This window comes from Musa acuminata, chromosome BXJ2-9, assembly GCF_036884655.1.
Source record: "Musa acuminata AAA Group cultivar baxijiao chromosome BXJ2-9, Cavendish_Baxijiao_AAA, whole genome shotgun sequence".
Taxonomy (NCBI): domain Eukaryota; kingdom Viridiplantae; phylum Streptophyta; class Magnoliopsida; order Zingiberales; family Musaceae; genus Musa; species Musa acuminata.
Window position 1 is genome coordinate 10,096,329 of NC_088346.1, and position 18,713 is coordinate 10,115,041.

Genomic DNA, 18,713 nt, shown 5'->3' on the forward strand with positions numbered 1-18,713 from the left:
TCACAAAAAGCAGGATTATGATCAAGAAATAGGAAGCAGTAACGAATTCCATCTTGCAATGAGAGTCATGGATAGAAGCTGCTAATTGCCATATCACATATTTATTCATATTCATATAGCCATTACGAGGATGCCAAAAAAAGAACACATGAAATGGAGAAGAATGAATAGAGATAATAAATTCAAAACAAGAACACATGATGAAATAAGCCACATAAATCAAAAACCTCTGGAAAATAACAATATTGAAACGAAATCAGAGGATGAAAATTCAAAATAAATGAACAGCAACCACACGAAAGGCTGAGAGAAATATGATATAATGTGTATGTCTGTAACAAAGCTAACATCTGACAATATTACCACAAAACACATTCCTAAATCATCTGAAATTAGAATTCCATACATCACCACCCGGCTAAACTAAAGATTAACAGACTGATGCATAACATATAGGCCATCGATCACATGACCAAACCACGCACCATTATAGTCGGAATACCATGTTACCCATACACACAGTATCGAATAACTAAATAGGCATTAGGAGTCCCACATCTGTTACTCATAACAAAAGTTATTCGTAGCAGACAGCCCTCTCAAGCCCTTTCACCTCGGATCCTCCGAGCCAACTGGATGTCCTTAGGCATGATGGTCACGCGCTTGGCATGGATGGCGCACAAATTGGTATCCTCAAACAAACCCACCAAATACGCTTCGGCAGCCTCTTGTAAAGCAAGCACTGCATGGCTCTGGAAGCGCAGATCAGTCTGCACAACGCAGATATAAAAAAAGATTGTTTTAATAGCTCAGATCAGTCTGCACAACACGATATATAAAAAAAAAAAAAAGATTGTAATAGCTCAGATCAGTCTTTATAGGTCACCACCATTCATAGTGTCACATTACTACAGACCTTGAAATCCTGGGCAATTTCCCTGACAAGCCTCTGGAATGGCAACTTCCTTATCAGAAGCTCCGTGCTTTTCTGATACTTACGAATTTCACTATAGTTTTCAACACCAAAATGCACAATAAGCAGCAGCAAAGCTTAAGTGTGAAAACTACACTAGAGAACCCACTAATATGGTACCACCAGTATCACACAGCATACCGAAGAGCAACAGTCCCAGGACGGTAGCGGTGAGGCTTCTTCACTCCACCGGTGGTAGGGGCTGATTTGCGTGCAGCCTACACAAACACCAGAAAACAGCTAACCACACAAAGCGACAAGCAAAGAGGATAAGAGACATACATGATGCAAGACAATGTGCTAATTAAGAATGACTGAACCTTAGTGGCAAGCTGTTTCCTAGGAGCCTTCCCTCCAGTTGACTTGCGAGCAGTTTGCTTCGTACGAGCCATCTGGAACAGAGGAAAAAAGCAATTAGACTTACTCTATATATGATGGATTATGTGATGTCAAGACAAATCAATCAATTACATCAGGAAAAAAAAAATCAATCTCAAGAAGTTTACCATACAACTAAGTAATGATCACAAAGGGCAAAGCATAGCAATGAAAAAAGATTTAAGAAGTCCACCCATAAAAGGGATATGAACATAACTAGATAGAAACTCATGTGAAATTTTCCATAATTGTGACAGAAAATCTCTCTTGTTGTCAATGTCATATATCAGAGGCATACATACTCAGGTCAATTGGAGATATAGTTATAACCATGATATATGAAACACAGAAAGAGACAAGAAAGAAGGCATGTGTCAAAGCAGATAAACTAATTAACCACCAAAGAACATCACCAGGTTTCTTAAAAACAAGTCTGCTTAAGTTCCTAACAAACTGCATAGTCCACTAGTCTAATTTGATACATCCAAAAAGCAAACAACAGATCAGTGTATAACAATTATTTTTATCCAAACCAAAAATGCACTTACAAAAGCTAAGAACAAATCAGAATTCTGTAATGACAGTATCGAATCACCAAGATAAAGAGAAACAAGAAAATTCACCAGCACTTTTGTTTCTAACACAAGTTATCCAGAGAAATGTTGCTAAAAAGCTATTTTTTAGCTTAAAACTCAAAACTATCATATATAATTTACAAATATAGAACATTGATAATAGGACAACAAGAAGCCATAGAAGTCATTTGATTGAGATATCAAACAAATAACTTTAAAAAATTCAACACCTGTTTATTCAATCCAAAAAAGATCATTTGACATTGAAGAAATAAAAATATGCATCTCAAAAGAAAACGACACAACAGGAAAGATTCTAATCAAAGAGATACTTTACAACTAAATGAATCTAGCATTCAGAAACCCTGTACAAAAAAACAAATAAAGCTGGAAACCCTTACTTCAGGTTTCAAATATGTTCTTGGTTTAACTCAAGATAAAGAGAAGCACACAGCTGAAGATCCATGGAGAATCGGACCATCAACAAATCAACAGATCCAACAAAGTAGAGAAAATCATCTTAGTCTCTTCACACATCTACGAGACCAGTTGAGCTTGAATACATAGATGGACACATTCATATTTAAGTTATGCTAACTGAGATCCTTGCAACTCACAGAGACACAATTGAACTCCACTCACACCCAGATATCATAATATTTGCAACCATAAAAGACAGCAATACCAGCTCAAAAAAAAAAAAAAAAAATCAAAGTGTCCTACATAGAGAATGAACCCTTTGTTTTATCTTTATTTTTTGCTTGTCACATTTGCCTTATAGTTTTCTCACCCAAGAAACATCATTAATAAAATGAGTTATAGTCATTATTATCTGCGACACATTTGATTTGCGTATTATTAAATTCACAAAGTTATTGGTGCGAATTGTTAAGGAATATGGATTTCTCAATTGTCCAATCAGTTTTCACCCCTAGTTTCCACAAAATCATTATTCTATAACCCACGTCGGCAACCAAGGGATAAAGCTTTGTATTTTTCTGAATTCTCAAAACAGACGCCATGCACTGAACACATCGAATCACCTATAGGGTCCTACCAATCAGTTATTCCACAAGATCACAGGGCATTTCCAATTTGCAGAAGAACAAAGATCTCAGTTTTGCACGAACATGCTCAAAAACTCAAACCCCGTAGCACCTTGTGTTACACTCTCGCGTTAAATTCCAGGCAATCAGTCATATCGCCTCAAGGAAACTGCATAACCACGAGTAAGTTTGAGCAAGGCTAGTTGCCGTCCAACAAGGGCAACCAGAATCGCATAGTTTTTTTTGGTAAGCACACCAAAACTTCCTTCCACAACAATGTCTATGCAACCAAATCACCAACGCCGCAAGGCAGAATAAGATCAAAGAACCAAACGCGACATCATTACATCACAGGGACAACAACAAAGCATTAAATCCCTCCCAAACCCAGGCAAATTAGAAGAACACAACAATGACTTTAAGATCACATGAACAAGTCGCGCAGGAATGAGACGAGCAATCAACAAACTTGAAACAAACCAGAGAAATTAAGCGAAAACAGGCGCATTATACAGTACCTCTCGCGATCTCCCTCCTGTTCGCTCCTCCTCTTTACGAAGCTTCGAACCGGAAGAGATCCAAAGTTGACATCAGCGTAGGTCGAGCGCTATTTGTAGGCCGTCCACGGCTTGTGGACAGTCGAGATCCCGTCTCGCTGTGTTTCTTTGCCGTGAAACGAACGGCTGCGATTTGTTACATGGCAGCGAGGCGGATCGAGACGTGTTGTCGGAGGATTTCTATTGGCCGCCACGCTCGTCCACGGATCGCTAGGCGGGGTTGTTAACTCGTTTGCGGTTTTTAGGGGAATGCCCTTAGACACGTTCTTGGGATTCGTTATGCTTCCGGAGACAGCAAACATCGTTCTCGCCACGTAGCTGTCGAGCTAACCATCACGACAGTGGGCCCCACAATGATTGGCACATCAAATCATGGAAATATATATTAATACTGTATTTTGCTATTTATTATTTCCTTATAAAAGAAAAAAATAAATCTGAGGTTTCTGTAATACAAACAAAAAGGCCTATCTGTAATTGCCTCTCATAAAGATGCCACCATCTTCTTTAAAGAAACACCAACGCAGCAGCAGAAGCAGCAGCAGCTTTCATGCAACTACTCCGCCTTCAATTCTCTACTTTGGATTGCCATGTCTGTAACCTGTAGCTTCATGGTCGTACGTAAAGGCAACCAGAGCTCTCCAAATGCTCCTTCAGTCGGTCGATCGGCTATGGTTAAGTCATCAGCAACATCTAAATCACGTGCTAACAAGATGATGATGACCGGTGGTGTCGTCCGATTCCGACCGGCACAAACAGTCCGGTAGAGGATTCTCGTAGAATGCTTCTTCGGATCGAAATCTTTCTTTTCCCCTTGTTCCAGAGATGGGACCTTTTCTCTTGCGAGGTGACCCTTGTCTGATGCACAAATGCAAGACGATAAGTGTCGAAGCAAGAAGGTGTGGACGTGGTTCTATTCATGGCCACATACCTTCCTTTGTGGGCTTCGAGAATCATGTTTGATAGCTTTTTTCCTTCTTTGAGCGATCCACGATCGATCTTATCAATCAAATGAACAAGTGATTTCCTGCATCGTAAATAAAAATAATACATTAAACGACATATAAAAAACGTTCTTCCGACCTATCAACAGTACAATAGAATGTGTTGAAGGATGTCTCGAAGAGTTCATTTTCGAAGGACAACTCACCTATCGGGAGTGATGGTTTTTCGGTGGCCCAAGAAACGACGGTGACCCTCGACCGCCCTTGCCATGTTTCCCAGGTACGATGAAACGAAAACATCGCTTTCCACTGAGACAATGTAATCCAATGCTGCCATTTGAGATGCATATGGTCTAAAAGGATCAAGCTCTTCTGCTGAAGCTAACTTTTCCTGCAAAGGAATATATATTTTTTCATCTACAACCTTAAAACTCCAGGAGAAAGTAAGAAAAAGTTTGATCAAGAACGAACGTTTTTAAGGCGTCTCATGGTTTCATTTGCAAAGATTTTGTTTCCCTGAAGACAATGAAAAGAAAGAATTTGTCTTCATATAAAACCTTCAACTAAGATTTTGTTTTCATGAAGACAATGAAAAGAAAGAAAAATGAAGATATCATGCTAGTCCACCAAAAGGAGAGGAGTAGCTGATCCATTAAGAACATAATATAGGGAAATGTAAGTCTGATACTCTTCTATTATCAAACATCATCATAACATTTACCCAAAACATATGCAATCATGCTTTCATATCCTGCATTTTCTATATTTTATTGTCATTGTCATAAATCAAATGTCGTGTTGTGAACAAATCTAACATATACCTACAAGTAGGAACTGGCAACATTTAAATAAAAGGCTTCACCAGTTTTACTTTGTATAAAGAAAAGAAAACATATGAAGAGACTTCATGTTGCGTTATCAAATGTATTAGTACCTTGCTCATTAGTATCGGAAACCGGGATTGGAGATCAGCCATATGTGAATCACCTCCATATATATCACCAGCTGCAATATATATTGGAGTACTTGATGGATATCCTAGAGCAGAAAGGAAAATTCCAACCTCTTTTGGCGTAAGGGGACAGTGACCTTTGGATCTCTGTTGCATGGGGTCAATGTCTTTCACCTTCCAGTATGGTGTGTTTTCTCTATAAAAGCAGAGAGAGAGAGAGAGAGAGAGAGAGAGAGCAGAGTAGATGAACATAATGCCAGTGAAGAGGTTGTTTCTTGGAAAAAAATGAGACATTAATCTGCAGAAGTTCTTACCTAATTTTGGTTAGCTCATTAGCTTCATGAGGACTCAAACCATATGTACAACCACTAAAAGCAAGCATGTCCTTCTCGAAACGTAAGTGCAGAGCAATGAAAGGACCATATGATCTCATTCTCTCAACCAACAACTGCACTTTATACAAAGAACATGAAAGGGTAAAATAAGCTCCAAGTGTAAGTATTGTAATACAACGACAAATTTAGGAAACATAGAAGCTAAGCTATTACTTTTCCTAGTGCCTCAATGCTAGGGGCGAAACGAAGAGACTCGTAGAAAACTCGGCAACGGAGCTTCTGTATCTCAGAGGATAAATTGTTGTTAGCAAGACGAGAATCTGATTTAGCAGCTCGAATAACCTGTCAGAAAGATAATATCAATGATAAATTTTATACAGTGTAGTAAATAAGTTTTGTGTTTTACAGTAGTACAGAGACTACACCTTATTATCATTCCATAATCGAGATATCTCATCCTGGTAATATTCTACACCAGACCAGCTCTTAAAATATTTCACTATTTTGGTAGATGCAGCAAGCTCCTTTGGTAGTTTCTTCACGATTTTCACATCATTTGCCAAAGAATGTATAAAGTGATCTTCGTCAAAGACATCCGAAAAATTGCTGCCATAGAATAATATGTCAATAGAAAGCACAGATATTCTCAAACAAGACAACAAGAGAATTACAAGTACCTAGAATCTTGCCAAAATGAGCTCTTATCGAGTTTTGGAATCACGAGAGTGGCATTGATAATCCGCACAACTGCTACCATGTCAGAGATCTGCAATGAAAATCTCAGAACATTTATAATAGTTTATGGAAAAACGGTTATACAAGAAATACCCACAACCTCCTGATGAACTTGTACATAAAATCGAGTAACGTTTCCAAATAAACATTGGGTTTTAAGTTAAAAGAACTATGAAAGTAGACAGGGAAGAAAGCATGTTCTGGTAGTCAATGTTGCTTTTTAACTTTTTTTTATTTTAATTCCCACAACTATTTGGGCCGATAGCCTTAAATGTAAAGAGAGTGATTATGTACAAATTTTAATTAAATAAAATTGAAAGGTGAAGAAGGCCATGACTACTTGAATAAGTTACTTATTTTACTCTAGAATATTCAAGAGCTAGCACATCCATGAAAACTTTGGGTGCATTGTATATCTCTAAGACATTTTTATGCAGGAAGATGGCAGGTTCAAGTTTTTAAACTAGTGAAGTGACTGGTCGGAACCACATGAAACATTGGCAATAGATAGTTAGATACCTGTCATAAGCTACAATTTCTTCTGGTTGAACTTAAATTTAATTATTTGTCCAAAAAAATCATAGAAACAGTGACCAAACATCTGGACAAACAATCCTAGTTCAGTTTTTGTTTCAGATGAAAAAAAATTACAAAGAGACTAATACGTAGCAACCCGAATCAGTGAAGCATCTTGACTGTTGCAGAGTCGCAGACCTTATTGACTAGGTTGAAGAAGACAAGTAGGGAGATTGCCATTTTCTAGTAGTCAGTTCAACTAGCACAACTGCTTTGGATGAATGAAATTACAATTTTCATGAAGCAGACAAAGAGCAGTAATTATCCATTAGGTATAGCCGTATAGATAGGGTCCAAACAAATTGCTTGAAAAATAAAGTCAAGATTTCAACCAAATTGCCAGGTATCCCATCTCTAAATCTTGGTTTGGCATGCCTAATTCGCATATGAAATCAACATGGTTGACTTAATGAAACCACTATGCAATATAGCAACTGTAGGACATGCTTTTAAAAAAAAAAATTTCAGACTACTCTATCCTTTACCTCTTTTTTTGTCATTTGGTGATTAAAATAATAGGTCTTTGCACATGTTGAACAATTATAAATAGATGTTATCATGCTGCCTCATGCATTTTTTTGTTAGATCATAAAGTGTTAAAGGTACTTGTTCATTTTTTGGCATTACAGAGTACCATAATATAAAATGCAATCAAGTACTCCCAACTATATTGATCAATAAAAAAATAGAAAGCAAGGAAAGTGACAAGCATGATAATAGATTGGAAGTTGCTTTGCAACCAAATACAACGTGCGAACAACAACTCAGTCAACCACATGTCAAATTAAGGGTCCCAGCTAGTGGAATTTTAACCATCTTAAGAATACTTCCATAATAGAAGGCCTTTGACACTTTAAATTTAATTTAATTGTTGCCCACTACATCTATTTCTGATTTCTTAGTTCGTGGAGAAAATGCTACAATGAAGCAAGCAAAGCCTTTTTAAGTCATATGCAATCATCCAACAATATGTCAAGTCAAAAGGATTGCAACAATGGCAACCAATCTTCTCAAGAAAAAGATAGCCCGTCTCACACTAAGATTCTTTTTCATTGGGAACTTTAACTGTAATGTTCTGACATATATTTTTCATGTTCAAAGCTAGAAACACTATCTTCATGTTTAGTCTCTTTGAGGACCATTCAACTCCAGATGAATTATAATCTGAAGCATGTTACATCACACAACAGAATCTTATGATATGCTATATGTCTGCAGTTAACTCAATTTCTTTTCTAGCGACTAGATTTAGGCAATACCAATCAGAATTGGAATTTTTCTTTGGCCATTTAGAATGGAGCATGAACAAGATATACATAGGAAGATTGATTACCCCTGCCCTCATCTGGTTCAACCCACCATTGGTGCTCACTAACAGGTAACCTCTTGACTCTCCAGGAGCTGCAGTAAAAGAGAGCATTTCTTAAGATAAATGCAATCTGCCAAGTGAAGAAAGAATGGAAACAATCTCAGGAAATGGTGTAGTTTATTACATGAATACGATGAGCTGGGTTTAGTGCAAGGCACAAAGCCACGATCTGATGGAGACTTCCACAGCTTCTCGAATTCCTCCGTCGTCTCCTGGCTCGTGCTATCCCACTGTCAATTCTAGAGGAGTGAAAAGAATGGGAGAGATGGCATGATTGCTCAGCACTCCAAATATTCGACTAAAAACCCCCCATGAAGCCGTTAACGTCAAGAGATCAGATTGAGAAAAATTGCAACTTTGGCATCAAATTGAAGGCGAAACCAATCAAACCAAGAGCTGATGGAGATCGAACAGAGAAATAAGTGGATCACCTGATGATGAGCAGCCGACGCCTTGGAGAGTTGAGGAGGAACCGCTTCTTGCACCCATTTGTGCTCGGAACGCCAACTTCCATACCCAATCTCATGCCTCTGCTTACAACAAATCGTTAACTCTCGTAGAACATTTCTATCTGACGCTATAATACCTTTTTTTGCGGACCAAAAGAGAAAAATGAACCAGAAAACAATCAGAAAAGATCTGCAAAATGAGAGCTTACCATCTTCTAAACAGAACCTTTGGCTAAAAATAACAAAAAAATGGGTTCTTGATGTCGATGCATCAAGAAACATAACGAAAGAGATTTCTGATGCTAAAAATCCAAAAAAACCTACATCAAGAGTCGTTTTTTATTCCGAAGAGATATAAACATAAAAAAAGAGAAAAAAAAACGATTCCAAGAACGGATTTTTAAGGAGCGAGAGAGGTGTAAATTAAGAAAAGGATATCTTGAACAAATCCCAGGATATTGTGACTGAAAACCCCTATAAAGCGTCAAGAACCGGCCTTCGTTTGGAGAACATCAACGATTAAGAGAAAAGAAGAGGGAGAAGCAGCGACCTTGGGGAGCTTGTAAGCACCCGGGGAGGACGAGGAGGAGTAGGAGGACGAAGGGGACACTTGCACGGCCAGCAGCGCCACCAGGAAGACGGTGCCGACGGCGATGGTCAGCAGCAACCGCATGACGGTCACCCTTCTCGGCCGCACCCTGCGCCTCTGCATCTGTCTCTCTCTCTCTCTCTCTCTCTCTCTCTCTCTCTCTTCGTCTTGAGGAGTCTGCTTCTCTTTTTTCTTCTTCTCCTTTTTCTGTGCTGCTTCTGGGTTCGCTTTTTCTTTTTCTTTGTGGGAGAGGAGAGGCTTGTATTGGCGCGTGAATGCGCGTCCGACAGAGCTGAGGCTTGAATTAAAGCCTTGAAATGACGGCAATTGCAGACCGCCGAACACATATGCGCTTCGTTTCTTCCTCCCATCCTCACGCGGCAGATGCTTCACACGTCCCAATACACTTGTTGCCGCCCCCACGCAGATTCGACGAACCCACAACTCACCACCTGGCACATCAACCTTTTGACCCCCACGACTCCACTAAGAACTAACCACCTGCCATTTGCTACACTTCCACCGACCAGGCCTTGGAGATTCACCGCAACGACGTCACTGTCCCGTTCGTCCCACAGATCTGTGTGCGCTCTGCACAAGAAGCAAGGCAGAGAAGGAGAGCTCGAGGAGGAAACATGTCTTTGACAACGGTTTGATTTCGTACCCCGTGGCAGTACAAAAGATCTCGCGGTAAAGAATTCTTTGGTAGATTATTGTCTAGATTTGGTAGGATTAGCTGTTCATATTCTAATCCAAATCAGGAAACAAGAATGTCAGCTGCACTAACGTAATAATCTTTTGGCATATGATATTTTTTATCTTGTATTGTTCACGAGAACACATACAGTAGTCCCTTTTATTGTGAACATTTTTATCATGAAAGATCCGACCGAGTTAGATGTGATCACACCATACCGAGTAATAAATATAAGAGACATATTTGGAAGTGGAAGATCCCAATTTTGACTTTGCCCACCGACATGGATATATGGCAAGAATAGAAAGAGAAAGATGTCTCCACATGTTAGATTTCATCCTTTTATTTGTGTGGCAATATTGAAGTGTTGGGGTTTTCTTTATGATGATTCTTCTTACCACAAAACATAGTTTTCTTGATGACTTATATAGAGAGGAGAACAAAAAGTACAAGGTCATATGCAGGGAAATGAAAGCCTCTATGAGGCGTCTGAGTCTGCTTAACCTGTAAATAATGAAAGGATGAAATCTCTTTATCGTTTATTATCGATACCAGTAAGTTTGGAAAATATCTTAGGGTTTATAATTCTATTCCGATTACTTGGATGGTCATGATTATGAACTTACCGAAGCATGTAGAATACTGACGAAGACATCCTACTCTTCCATTTTGTTTAGTTTGTTCTACTGCTGTCTTACATTTTGTTGGATTACAGGAAGAGCTGATCATCAAAACATCTTCTTCCTTTCAATTTAGATTTTTTGTACTCTGTCACTGCATAATTCAGAGTTCAGGAAGAGCCTCAGTACAAGAACGATTTGCACTACATTGTCTATCGGTGACCGAGCAAAGGCAGTCCGGCAGCGACTCGGTCAGTCTCTTCTTCCATCTGTCTTATACTCGTTTATAGTCTTCCATGGCCAGTTTTGGGATGCTAGAAAGAGTTAAAGATGTTGATCATCTTCTGAGTGTCATTTACATCTCACCTTGCAAGTGCATAAACATTTTTGGCCACAGTTTTTACCTTCTATAATTAATTATGGTTAGTATTTTGATCCTTATATTTTAAAAAATAATATTGAGTCTCTATACGAAGGTGAAAATTTTAGTCCCAATTTTTTTTACATAGTTAATTTCGTCGATCGAAAAAATCGCATGTGTTGTCATATGCAAAAAAAAAAAAAAAAAAAAAAAGCACAAATGGAAAAGATAGAAACGTATTTTTATTATTTTAAAATTATTAAATTTATATTCACTTCTCGCCCTAATTGATTTTTCTTCCTCTCCTCTTTCTAACTACTTGGTCACCACACCCACTTGACCGTCGCTTCTCTTGTATTGCTCGCCATCGTTGCATCGGACCCGCTCGATCGTCGTCGCTCATACACCACTTGTTATCGCTGCACCGGACCTAGCTTGCCTACAGCACCTGCTCGCTCATCACTGACCTGCCGCACAATTGGGTACGTTCGCTAGGACAAGGAGGCTGGTGGGTCAATTCTAAAGCTTATGGAGTTTGCAAAGGACAGAGTGGAGGACAACAAAAGTGTAGCTGATCGATAATGGAGGGTTGAGGAGCTTTCTGTTGCACATGAGGACGATGATCTTGGAGTCTTGCAAGAAGGTGCTGAGGTCATCTCGGTTAGGGATGATTGGGTTTCACCATCACTTATTTGTTTGCTTTTGCTTCTCTTTGCATGTTCACTCAGTTGACTTTATCCATGGAATGACATCAAATTGTTTATAGATTCCAATTATATTAATAATTTGTTATATGTTATAATCATGAGATGATAGCCACACAACAATACACTTTTTTTTTTTAACTTTTCATAATGTTCAAACTAGAACAAGGAGGGCAGCCTACATGGATGAACAATGCTGCTTGGGGCCATTGGACTTCGATCCTTGATTCTTGCCACTATTGTACCCAACGAGGTCCAAGAACTTATCGATCTTGGTGAGTAGCGGGAGTACCGTAGCAAAAGTAGAGATGCACAAGCAGCGAGCTTCTTTGACAACGACGAGACTATCGTCAGCTAGGGTAGGGATGTTGGGGTTATGGGCATGCAGGTGTAGCGGGCAAGCAGGGTGCCACTGGCGAGCTGGGTTTGGTGCGATGATGGTGAGTGGTGCAAGTGCGGTTGTTGAGCAGTGCAAGAGTAATGACGGTCGAGCAAGTCCAGTGTAGTGGCGATGAGCAGTGCAGGAGCAACAACGATTTAGCAAGTCTGGTGCAACGATGATGAGCGGTGCAAGAGAGGTGGCTGTTGAGCAGTGCAGGAGCAATGACGATCGAGCAAGTCTAGTGCAACAATGACGAGCAATGCAAGAGAGGTGACGGTTGAGCAGTACAGGGGCGACGGTGAGCACTATAAGTGCGGTGGTCGAGTGGTGCAAGAGTGATGGTGGTCCAGCAGGTTCGGTGTGACAGCGATGAGCAATGCAAAAGAGGTGGTGGTCGAATAGTGTAGGAGCGGTAGCAATCAAGCGAGTCTATTACAGCGGGGTCGAGCAGTGCAGGAGAGGCAACAATCGAGCGATGCAGGAGCGACGATGACAAGCGGTGCGAGAGAGGCAACAATCGAGCGATGCAGGAGTGGCAGCGATGAGCGATACGAGAGAGGCAACAATCAAGTGACGTAGGAGTGGTGGTGACGAGCTGTCACGACCTTAGCTGGTTTTGCCTAAGGCGTGCGGCACCCTCGCGCGTCCGTCCGTAAATGTCAGCCTCCCCGAAGCCTCCCATTGTCCCTTAGGACCAACAAAAGAGAGAACGGGTTAAAGAGAACGCCTCAATCGGGATCCACAAGCAAACATGTCCGAAAAACACTTCATAGACAATGCAAGTTACAAACAGACTTTACAAGCTCTGAATAGTTGCACAACAAAGGGTAAAATGGTCCATTACAGACCGAAAAGCTCTCGCTCGTGTCCACTTGACACAACCTTTATTTACAAGCCTAAAAAGGCCACCAACCCAACTAACATGGGACTATTTAGCCTGCGGCCGCCCCTCTATCTGCTGTACAAGGCATGAACATGCCAAAAGACAACGGACAGACATAAGCATTACATCCAACATCTTGTTTAGAAGTTTGTCCGTTACATTCTCCCCCACTTATCCCTTCGACGTCCTCGTCGAAGCCTTTGTGAACACTGCAACTCTTCGCCTTTGCTGAGTCTTCAATCTTCCGCTCCAGCTGCAATGCGCCTCCTGGCTCCCAGCTGCTCTCCGCTGCTGTTTCTGAGTAGTCGAACCTTTGATCCGCTATGCTGCTTCAACTCGCCAATGACTCTGACTCTGGTGTGGGGTTGGCTGAGTTGTATTGATCCTTGTTGATTCCTGCGGATCCACCAAATGAAGGAAAAGACCATCCTTACTGCGCCAGTCTCTCAATATTTCCACATGCTGCTTGAACTGGGTGGATGCTTGTTGGAGCTTTAACAAGCATCGCCTCGCAAACTTCTGAAGTTTTGGGTCCTTCCTCCACAAAATCTGCTCATTGACTCTTCTTTCAGTTAGTTGTCACGTCCAACTGGGGTACTCGGTTTCGCCCATTCTCTTAAGAGTTGAGAAGGCAAAGGTTACTTTGACTTCGACCGCCTCCTCGAGGTTGTACTTCATGCATCGAGCTGGTTACTGGCCTTCGCCTGCTCTTTGCTCACACTTCTGAAGCACTTGAAGTGTTTGCATCACTTCCGCTTTCGATTGGCATTTCGTTGGGAAATGAGGCGAACATTCTACTCTCAGTAGCACTGATCACCGTTGGTGAGGATTTGACAACTATTGTCTTCCATTATCTTCGAAGGGTCTTTGAACTTGTGCAGAGCTCCTCTGCTGGATAGATAAGAGAACTGGGGTACTCGGTTTCGCCCATTCTCTTAAGAGTTGAGAAGGCAAAGGTTACTTTGACTTCGCCCGCCTCCTCGAGGTTGTACTTCATGCATCGAGCTGGTTACTGGCCTTCGCCTGCTCTTTACTCACACTTCTGAAGCACTTGAAGTGTTTGCACTCCTTGCATTGAGTTAGCTACTGTGATTCACCTTCTCAATGCCATTGAACTTCTAGAATGCAGGAAGTTTTCACCCCAACTTGGAGTAATTCTCTGATAGATGAGGTCGCCTCTGGGATTGTACCGTCTTCTCCATCAACCCTGCCGTCTTACGAAGTTTCTTGGCCTCTGCCCTTCAGCCTTGTCTCGGTACTTGGAGATTGTCTCTGCATGCTCCACCTCCTCGGCCCCTTTCACGACCAAGTGCTCTCCCTCCGTGAGAGCAAGGGATCAATGACTTGCACGGAAGTCCCGCCTCTGCGGTACCATGGCGCTGCCATGCCCATGGCCCTACTATCCATCGCCTCGCCTCTGTATCCCTTTTCTTCACAATCAGTAGAGATGTCTCCGTGGCACTCCTCTGAGTCCACCTCCATTCTAACTGATGCTTGATTTTGGGTAGCCAAGTCCCTCTGGACTCATCGTCGCTTCCTCGCCCCTTTCGACCCCCTGCTTCAACACCTCTGTGTTCTCCAAGCAGTCCGTTTGGTCGATGGAAAGACAGACTGTAACTCCCATGCATGGCCTCTGCCATCACGTTGTAGAGTTTGCACCGATTCTGTTCTCCTTAGCTTCCTTGGTAGCAACGCTCGCTTACTCGACCTTGTCCTCTGACTTGTCGGGCTCCCTTAAGCGAATATGAGCTTTGGAGCAATCCAACTCTCCAGTTGCTTCGATCATACCTCTGCATGATCAAGTCCCTCCCATGGAACTCACTGGTACTTGCATTCGAACTTTTCCCTTGGTGGAACCAAGCCCCCATATGCTGATGACCAAGGTTTTCATCCGATGCAAAATTCGGTGCACGCCCGGAAGACCCGCCTCTGCGGTACCATGGCCTTCACTCCTTGAATCCATAGCCCTTCTTGCCGTCGTGTTGTTCACCAAAGCGGAGCTCCCAGTAGCTCCTGATCATACCTCCATATGATCTCATCCCTTACGGGACAATGTCGTGTGTGTCGCATTGCCACGAATTGTTCCACCACGATCCGCTGCACCATGTCGCCTCCTGGTGACATCTCCATTGCATTCTGATCTTTTTTTCTTTTTTTTTGGAATAAACTCGAATTGTGAACCCTCCATGTGTGGCCTCTGCCAATACATCGCAGAGTCTCCTCCACCTTCGATTTTGTTCACTCATTTGGCAATCGACCTTCATCCACCCACTCTTGGGTCACACCTAGATGAAGCACCACTCTAGGGCAGTCCGTCGCCTAGTAGCTCCCGAAGTCCACCGACTTCACTGTAGTTTGTGAACCATTGTCTGGATCCTGGGCCTCTGCCCCTACCAGCACAATCTCCGCTGCGCACTGCTTCCTTCATGGCAACTTGAATGGCAACATTGTGGCATATTCTTCAAGAGTACCCGCCTCTGCGTCCTCTTGCCCCGTGCAAAGACCTTCTGAACCCAACTTCGCCTCCGCAAATTGAGTCGCCTTAGTTCCTCCATCAAATTCTCCTCCGAGATAAGGTGCAAGTGCCCAGAAGCTCCCTTTGTCTTTGGCACCATGCAAGATGAGTCTGCTCCGTCAGAATGAAGGACCCATGGAACAACATGATCCTACCCTTGCCTCTGCAAGAGTTCATATCTTTGACCTTTGTCTAAGGAAAGCACTGTGCTTCTGCTCCATGTTCCAACTTCTCTGCTGGCTCCCTTCATGCGGCTTGGGTACTTCGCCAAGTTACACCCAAGTTGCTCCGCTCCTCGTTTTTGCATTGAGTCGATGGTGGCCCTCGCGCCCTCCATTCCACGGGTCAGCCCTCCCTTGAGTCCGATCTCCATATCGACTCTAAGTGTGCCTTCATTTAAGTTGCTTCAGGTCGCTCTCCCACTTGATCTCGCAATGCATCCACCAATGCATTCTCTCGAGCGAGATCATGCGACAACTCCTCGCCGCTTGCTCAGTCCATCGAGCTTCATGAAGTTGTTGTTTGTGAGGTACTCCTCCTCAACATGTGAAGTCCGTCTCACATGATTCTCCCTCTGGAGTGCCGAGACTTATCCCTCCTAGATAACTGTCCCGTTGGAGCAACATCTCTCTTCGTTTCGGAGACCCCCATCCCCTTAAACTACTCCGATCTGCTGAACAAACTGTGCATTGTTCTGCCTCTTGCAAACGCACTTGCTAGATTGCGCCTCCACGTCAATACAGCCACCGCCGCACCCCTCAAGGCCTAGCAACATGCTAAACTCGTTGTACACTTCAGCCTCCTCCGGACGTATCCTTCACATGACGAAGAGAAAGTTTCAATGCTCCATGGCGCCGAGTCTTGGTCGCCTTGGGATGGCCACGAACATTCCATCGTCCGCATACAAGCCCATGCATGAGTACCAAATTCTTCGAGTTAGCAATTCCCCTCACCTCTGTGAGCTTTGCATAACTCTTTTGGTCGTTGAACAACTCATTCCACCTTGGATGGTCTCATTCTTGCCAAGCGCCTCGCTTGCCTAGAGCACCATCAAGTATAGTTGTCAACGTTGAGCCGTAGCTCAAACTCAGCCATCCCAACCTTTGTGCGCTCCGCATTCTTCCAAGCTTGCCTGTTCTCGTGGTGCCTCTTGCGCGAAGGGTTGGCCATTCCTCAAAATGCCAATGTTAGATGCCCGCTCCTCTGAGCGACTCTTTTCCCTACATCTCCATGCCCGTTTTCCCTCAAACGGTCGCGCGTGTGCTGACTGCCCTCAACGCAGCCCCGTTAGGTCCCCCACGTTTGCATGTCAAATGTTTCTATGAGTGCTTGTCCCGCTCTGATACCATCATTGTCACGACCTTAGCTGGTTTTGCCTAAGGCGTGCGGCACCCTCGCGCGTCCGTCCGCAAAGGTCAGCCTCCCCGAAGCCTCCCATTGTCCCTTAGGACCAACAAAAGAGAGAACGGGTTAAAGAGAACGCCTCAATCGGGATCCACAAGCAAACATGTCCGAAAAACACTTCATAGACAATGCAAGTTACAAACAGACTTTACAAGCTCTGAATAGTTGCACAACAAAGGGTAAAATGGTCCATTACAGACCGAAAAGCTCTCGCTCGTGTCCACTTGACACAACCTTTATTTACAAGCCTAAAAAGGCCACCAACCCAACTAACATGGGACTATTTAGCCTGCGGCCGCCCCTCTATCTGCTGTACAAGGCATGAACATGCCAAAAGACAACGGACAGACATAAGCATTACATCCAACATCTTGTTTAGAAGTTTGTCCGTTACAGAGCGGTGCAGGTGCGACGACGGTCGAGCGGTGCAAGTGCAGTGGGAAGTAGATCAGAAAGAGGAGATGAAGAGAAATCGATTAGGGCAAGAAATAAATATAAATTTAATAATTAAAAAAATTATATTTTTATATTTTTATTCATTTTTTTTATACGTGACAACACGTGTTATCTTTTCGTTGACGAAATTTATGACATAAGAAGAATTATGATTAAATATTTTACCTTCGTAAGTGCATGGATCATAATATTATTTTTTAAAATATAAGATTGAGATATTAATTATAATTAACTATAGGGGATAGATAATATGTAATTATCCCAGTTACATATGATCAAAGTTGCATGGAAACTCATTGTTGGCTGACTTATCTTGTTGGTGAACGAAAATTCCTTGACTAACACGGCTGTCACCTTATGACTAGTGTGGTCTGTAGATCATATTAAGGTGTACTGTAGGTTCCATCAAACATGGGTTTTGTCTCCTGTAATCTTGTAGTTTTTGGATAACTACAAGTTGTTCATTCTTATCCTTTGTAGTTTTTGTTGTGTCTTTTATGTTCTATTATCATGTTCATCTTTTTCCACACCGAGCATGACACTAAAGTATAACTGAGAATGAGAAATATAGATCATATTATTATTCTAGGTTGCATCCCGGCACGATTCACATCATCGAGATTGGCAGCAGGAAGGAAGTACAGAAGGCCATGTGATAAGGACCGGTAACACAGCATTCTGAGGCAACTCGCATTCAATGTTCATCTCGGTGACTCATGCATCCAGACAGAAGAAGATGTTCCTGTCACGAACAGCGGAATCCGTTCACGAATTCATGGTTGCAGAAACTTCCTGCACGTTCACCATTGCTGTGTAGTTGCAGGTAGTGACACTGCAGGAGCTGTTCTTGGTCGATAGATGAGTTGTAATAGAAATGATTGAGCTACTGTTCACCATTGCTGTGTGGTTGCAGGTAGTGACACTGCAGGAGCTGTTCTTAGTCGACAGGTGAGTTGTAATAGGAATGAATGAGCTGCGGGAGTAAGTGAGACGATGGAGCTACACAGTTCAAGCAGTTGAAGGTGGTTGGTCTGCAAGATTGGAGAGTCCATCACGAACTCTCAGCATAAGTTCAGTTCAATGAACATTCCATCAAGAACTCGACTAGAATTATAAGCTATCTATCGTTAATTTGAGCTTAAGCGGTCGTGTCAGTAATTTATATTCAACAAGTTGATGGATTAGTTTTGTGGGAAAGGAAAAGAGATGGATG

At 42.2% G+C, this 18,713-nt stretch overlaps 2 protein-coding genes across 3 annotated transcripts; both read right to left on the minus strand.

Moving 5' to 3' along the window:
• Window positions 1-281: 281 nt before the first annotated feature.
• Window positions 282-3,576, minus strand: LOC135623072 (histone H3.3). The gene is made up of 5 exons (XM_065125588.1): window positions 3,491-3,576; window positions 1,294-1,365; window positions 1,115-1,191; window positions 917-1,007; window positions 282-770 (listed from the first exon to the last, which is right to left on the minus strand). The coding sequence occupies exons 2-5, from the start codon at window positions 1,363-1,365 to the stop codon at window positions 600-602; spliced, it is 411 nt and encodes a 136-aa protein (XP_064981660.1). The 5' UTR covers window positions 3,491-3,576; the 3' UTR covers window positions 282-599.
• A 310-nt stretch (window positions 3,577-3,886) lies between these two features.
• LOC135623070 (O-fucosyltransferase 7-like) lies at window positions 3,887-9,769 on the minus strand. Of its 2 annotated transcripts, XM_065125585.1 has the most exons (13): window positions 9,440-9,769; window positions 8,872-8,970; window positions 8,565-8,670; window positions 8,405-8,472; window positions 6,438-6,526; window positions 6,186-6,366; window positions 5,974-6,102; window positions 5,740-5,873; window positions 5,408-5,621; window positions 4,945-4,989; window positions 4,680-4,864; window positions 4,461-4,556; window positions 3,887-4,387 (listed from the first exon to the last, which is right to left on the minus strand). In XM_065125585.1, exons 1-13 carry the CDS (start codon window positions 9,599-9,601, stop codon window positions 4,228-4,230), a joined length of 1,668 nt encoding a protein of 555 aa, XP_064981657.1. In that variant the 5' UTR covers window positions 9,602-9,769; the 3' UTR covers window positions 3,887-4,227. The 2 variants fall into 2 exon arrangements, with proteins under 2 accessions (XP_064981657.1, XP_064981658.1); XM_065125586.1 differs by lacking the exon at window positions 4,945-4,989 and having other exon boundaries at window positions 9,440-9,767.
• Between the last annotated feature and the right edge of the window lie 8,944 nt (window positions 9,770-18,713).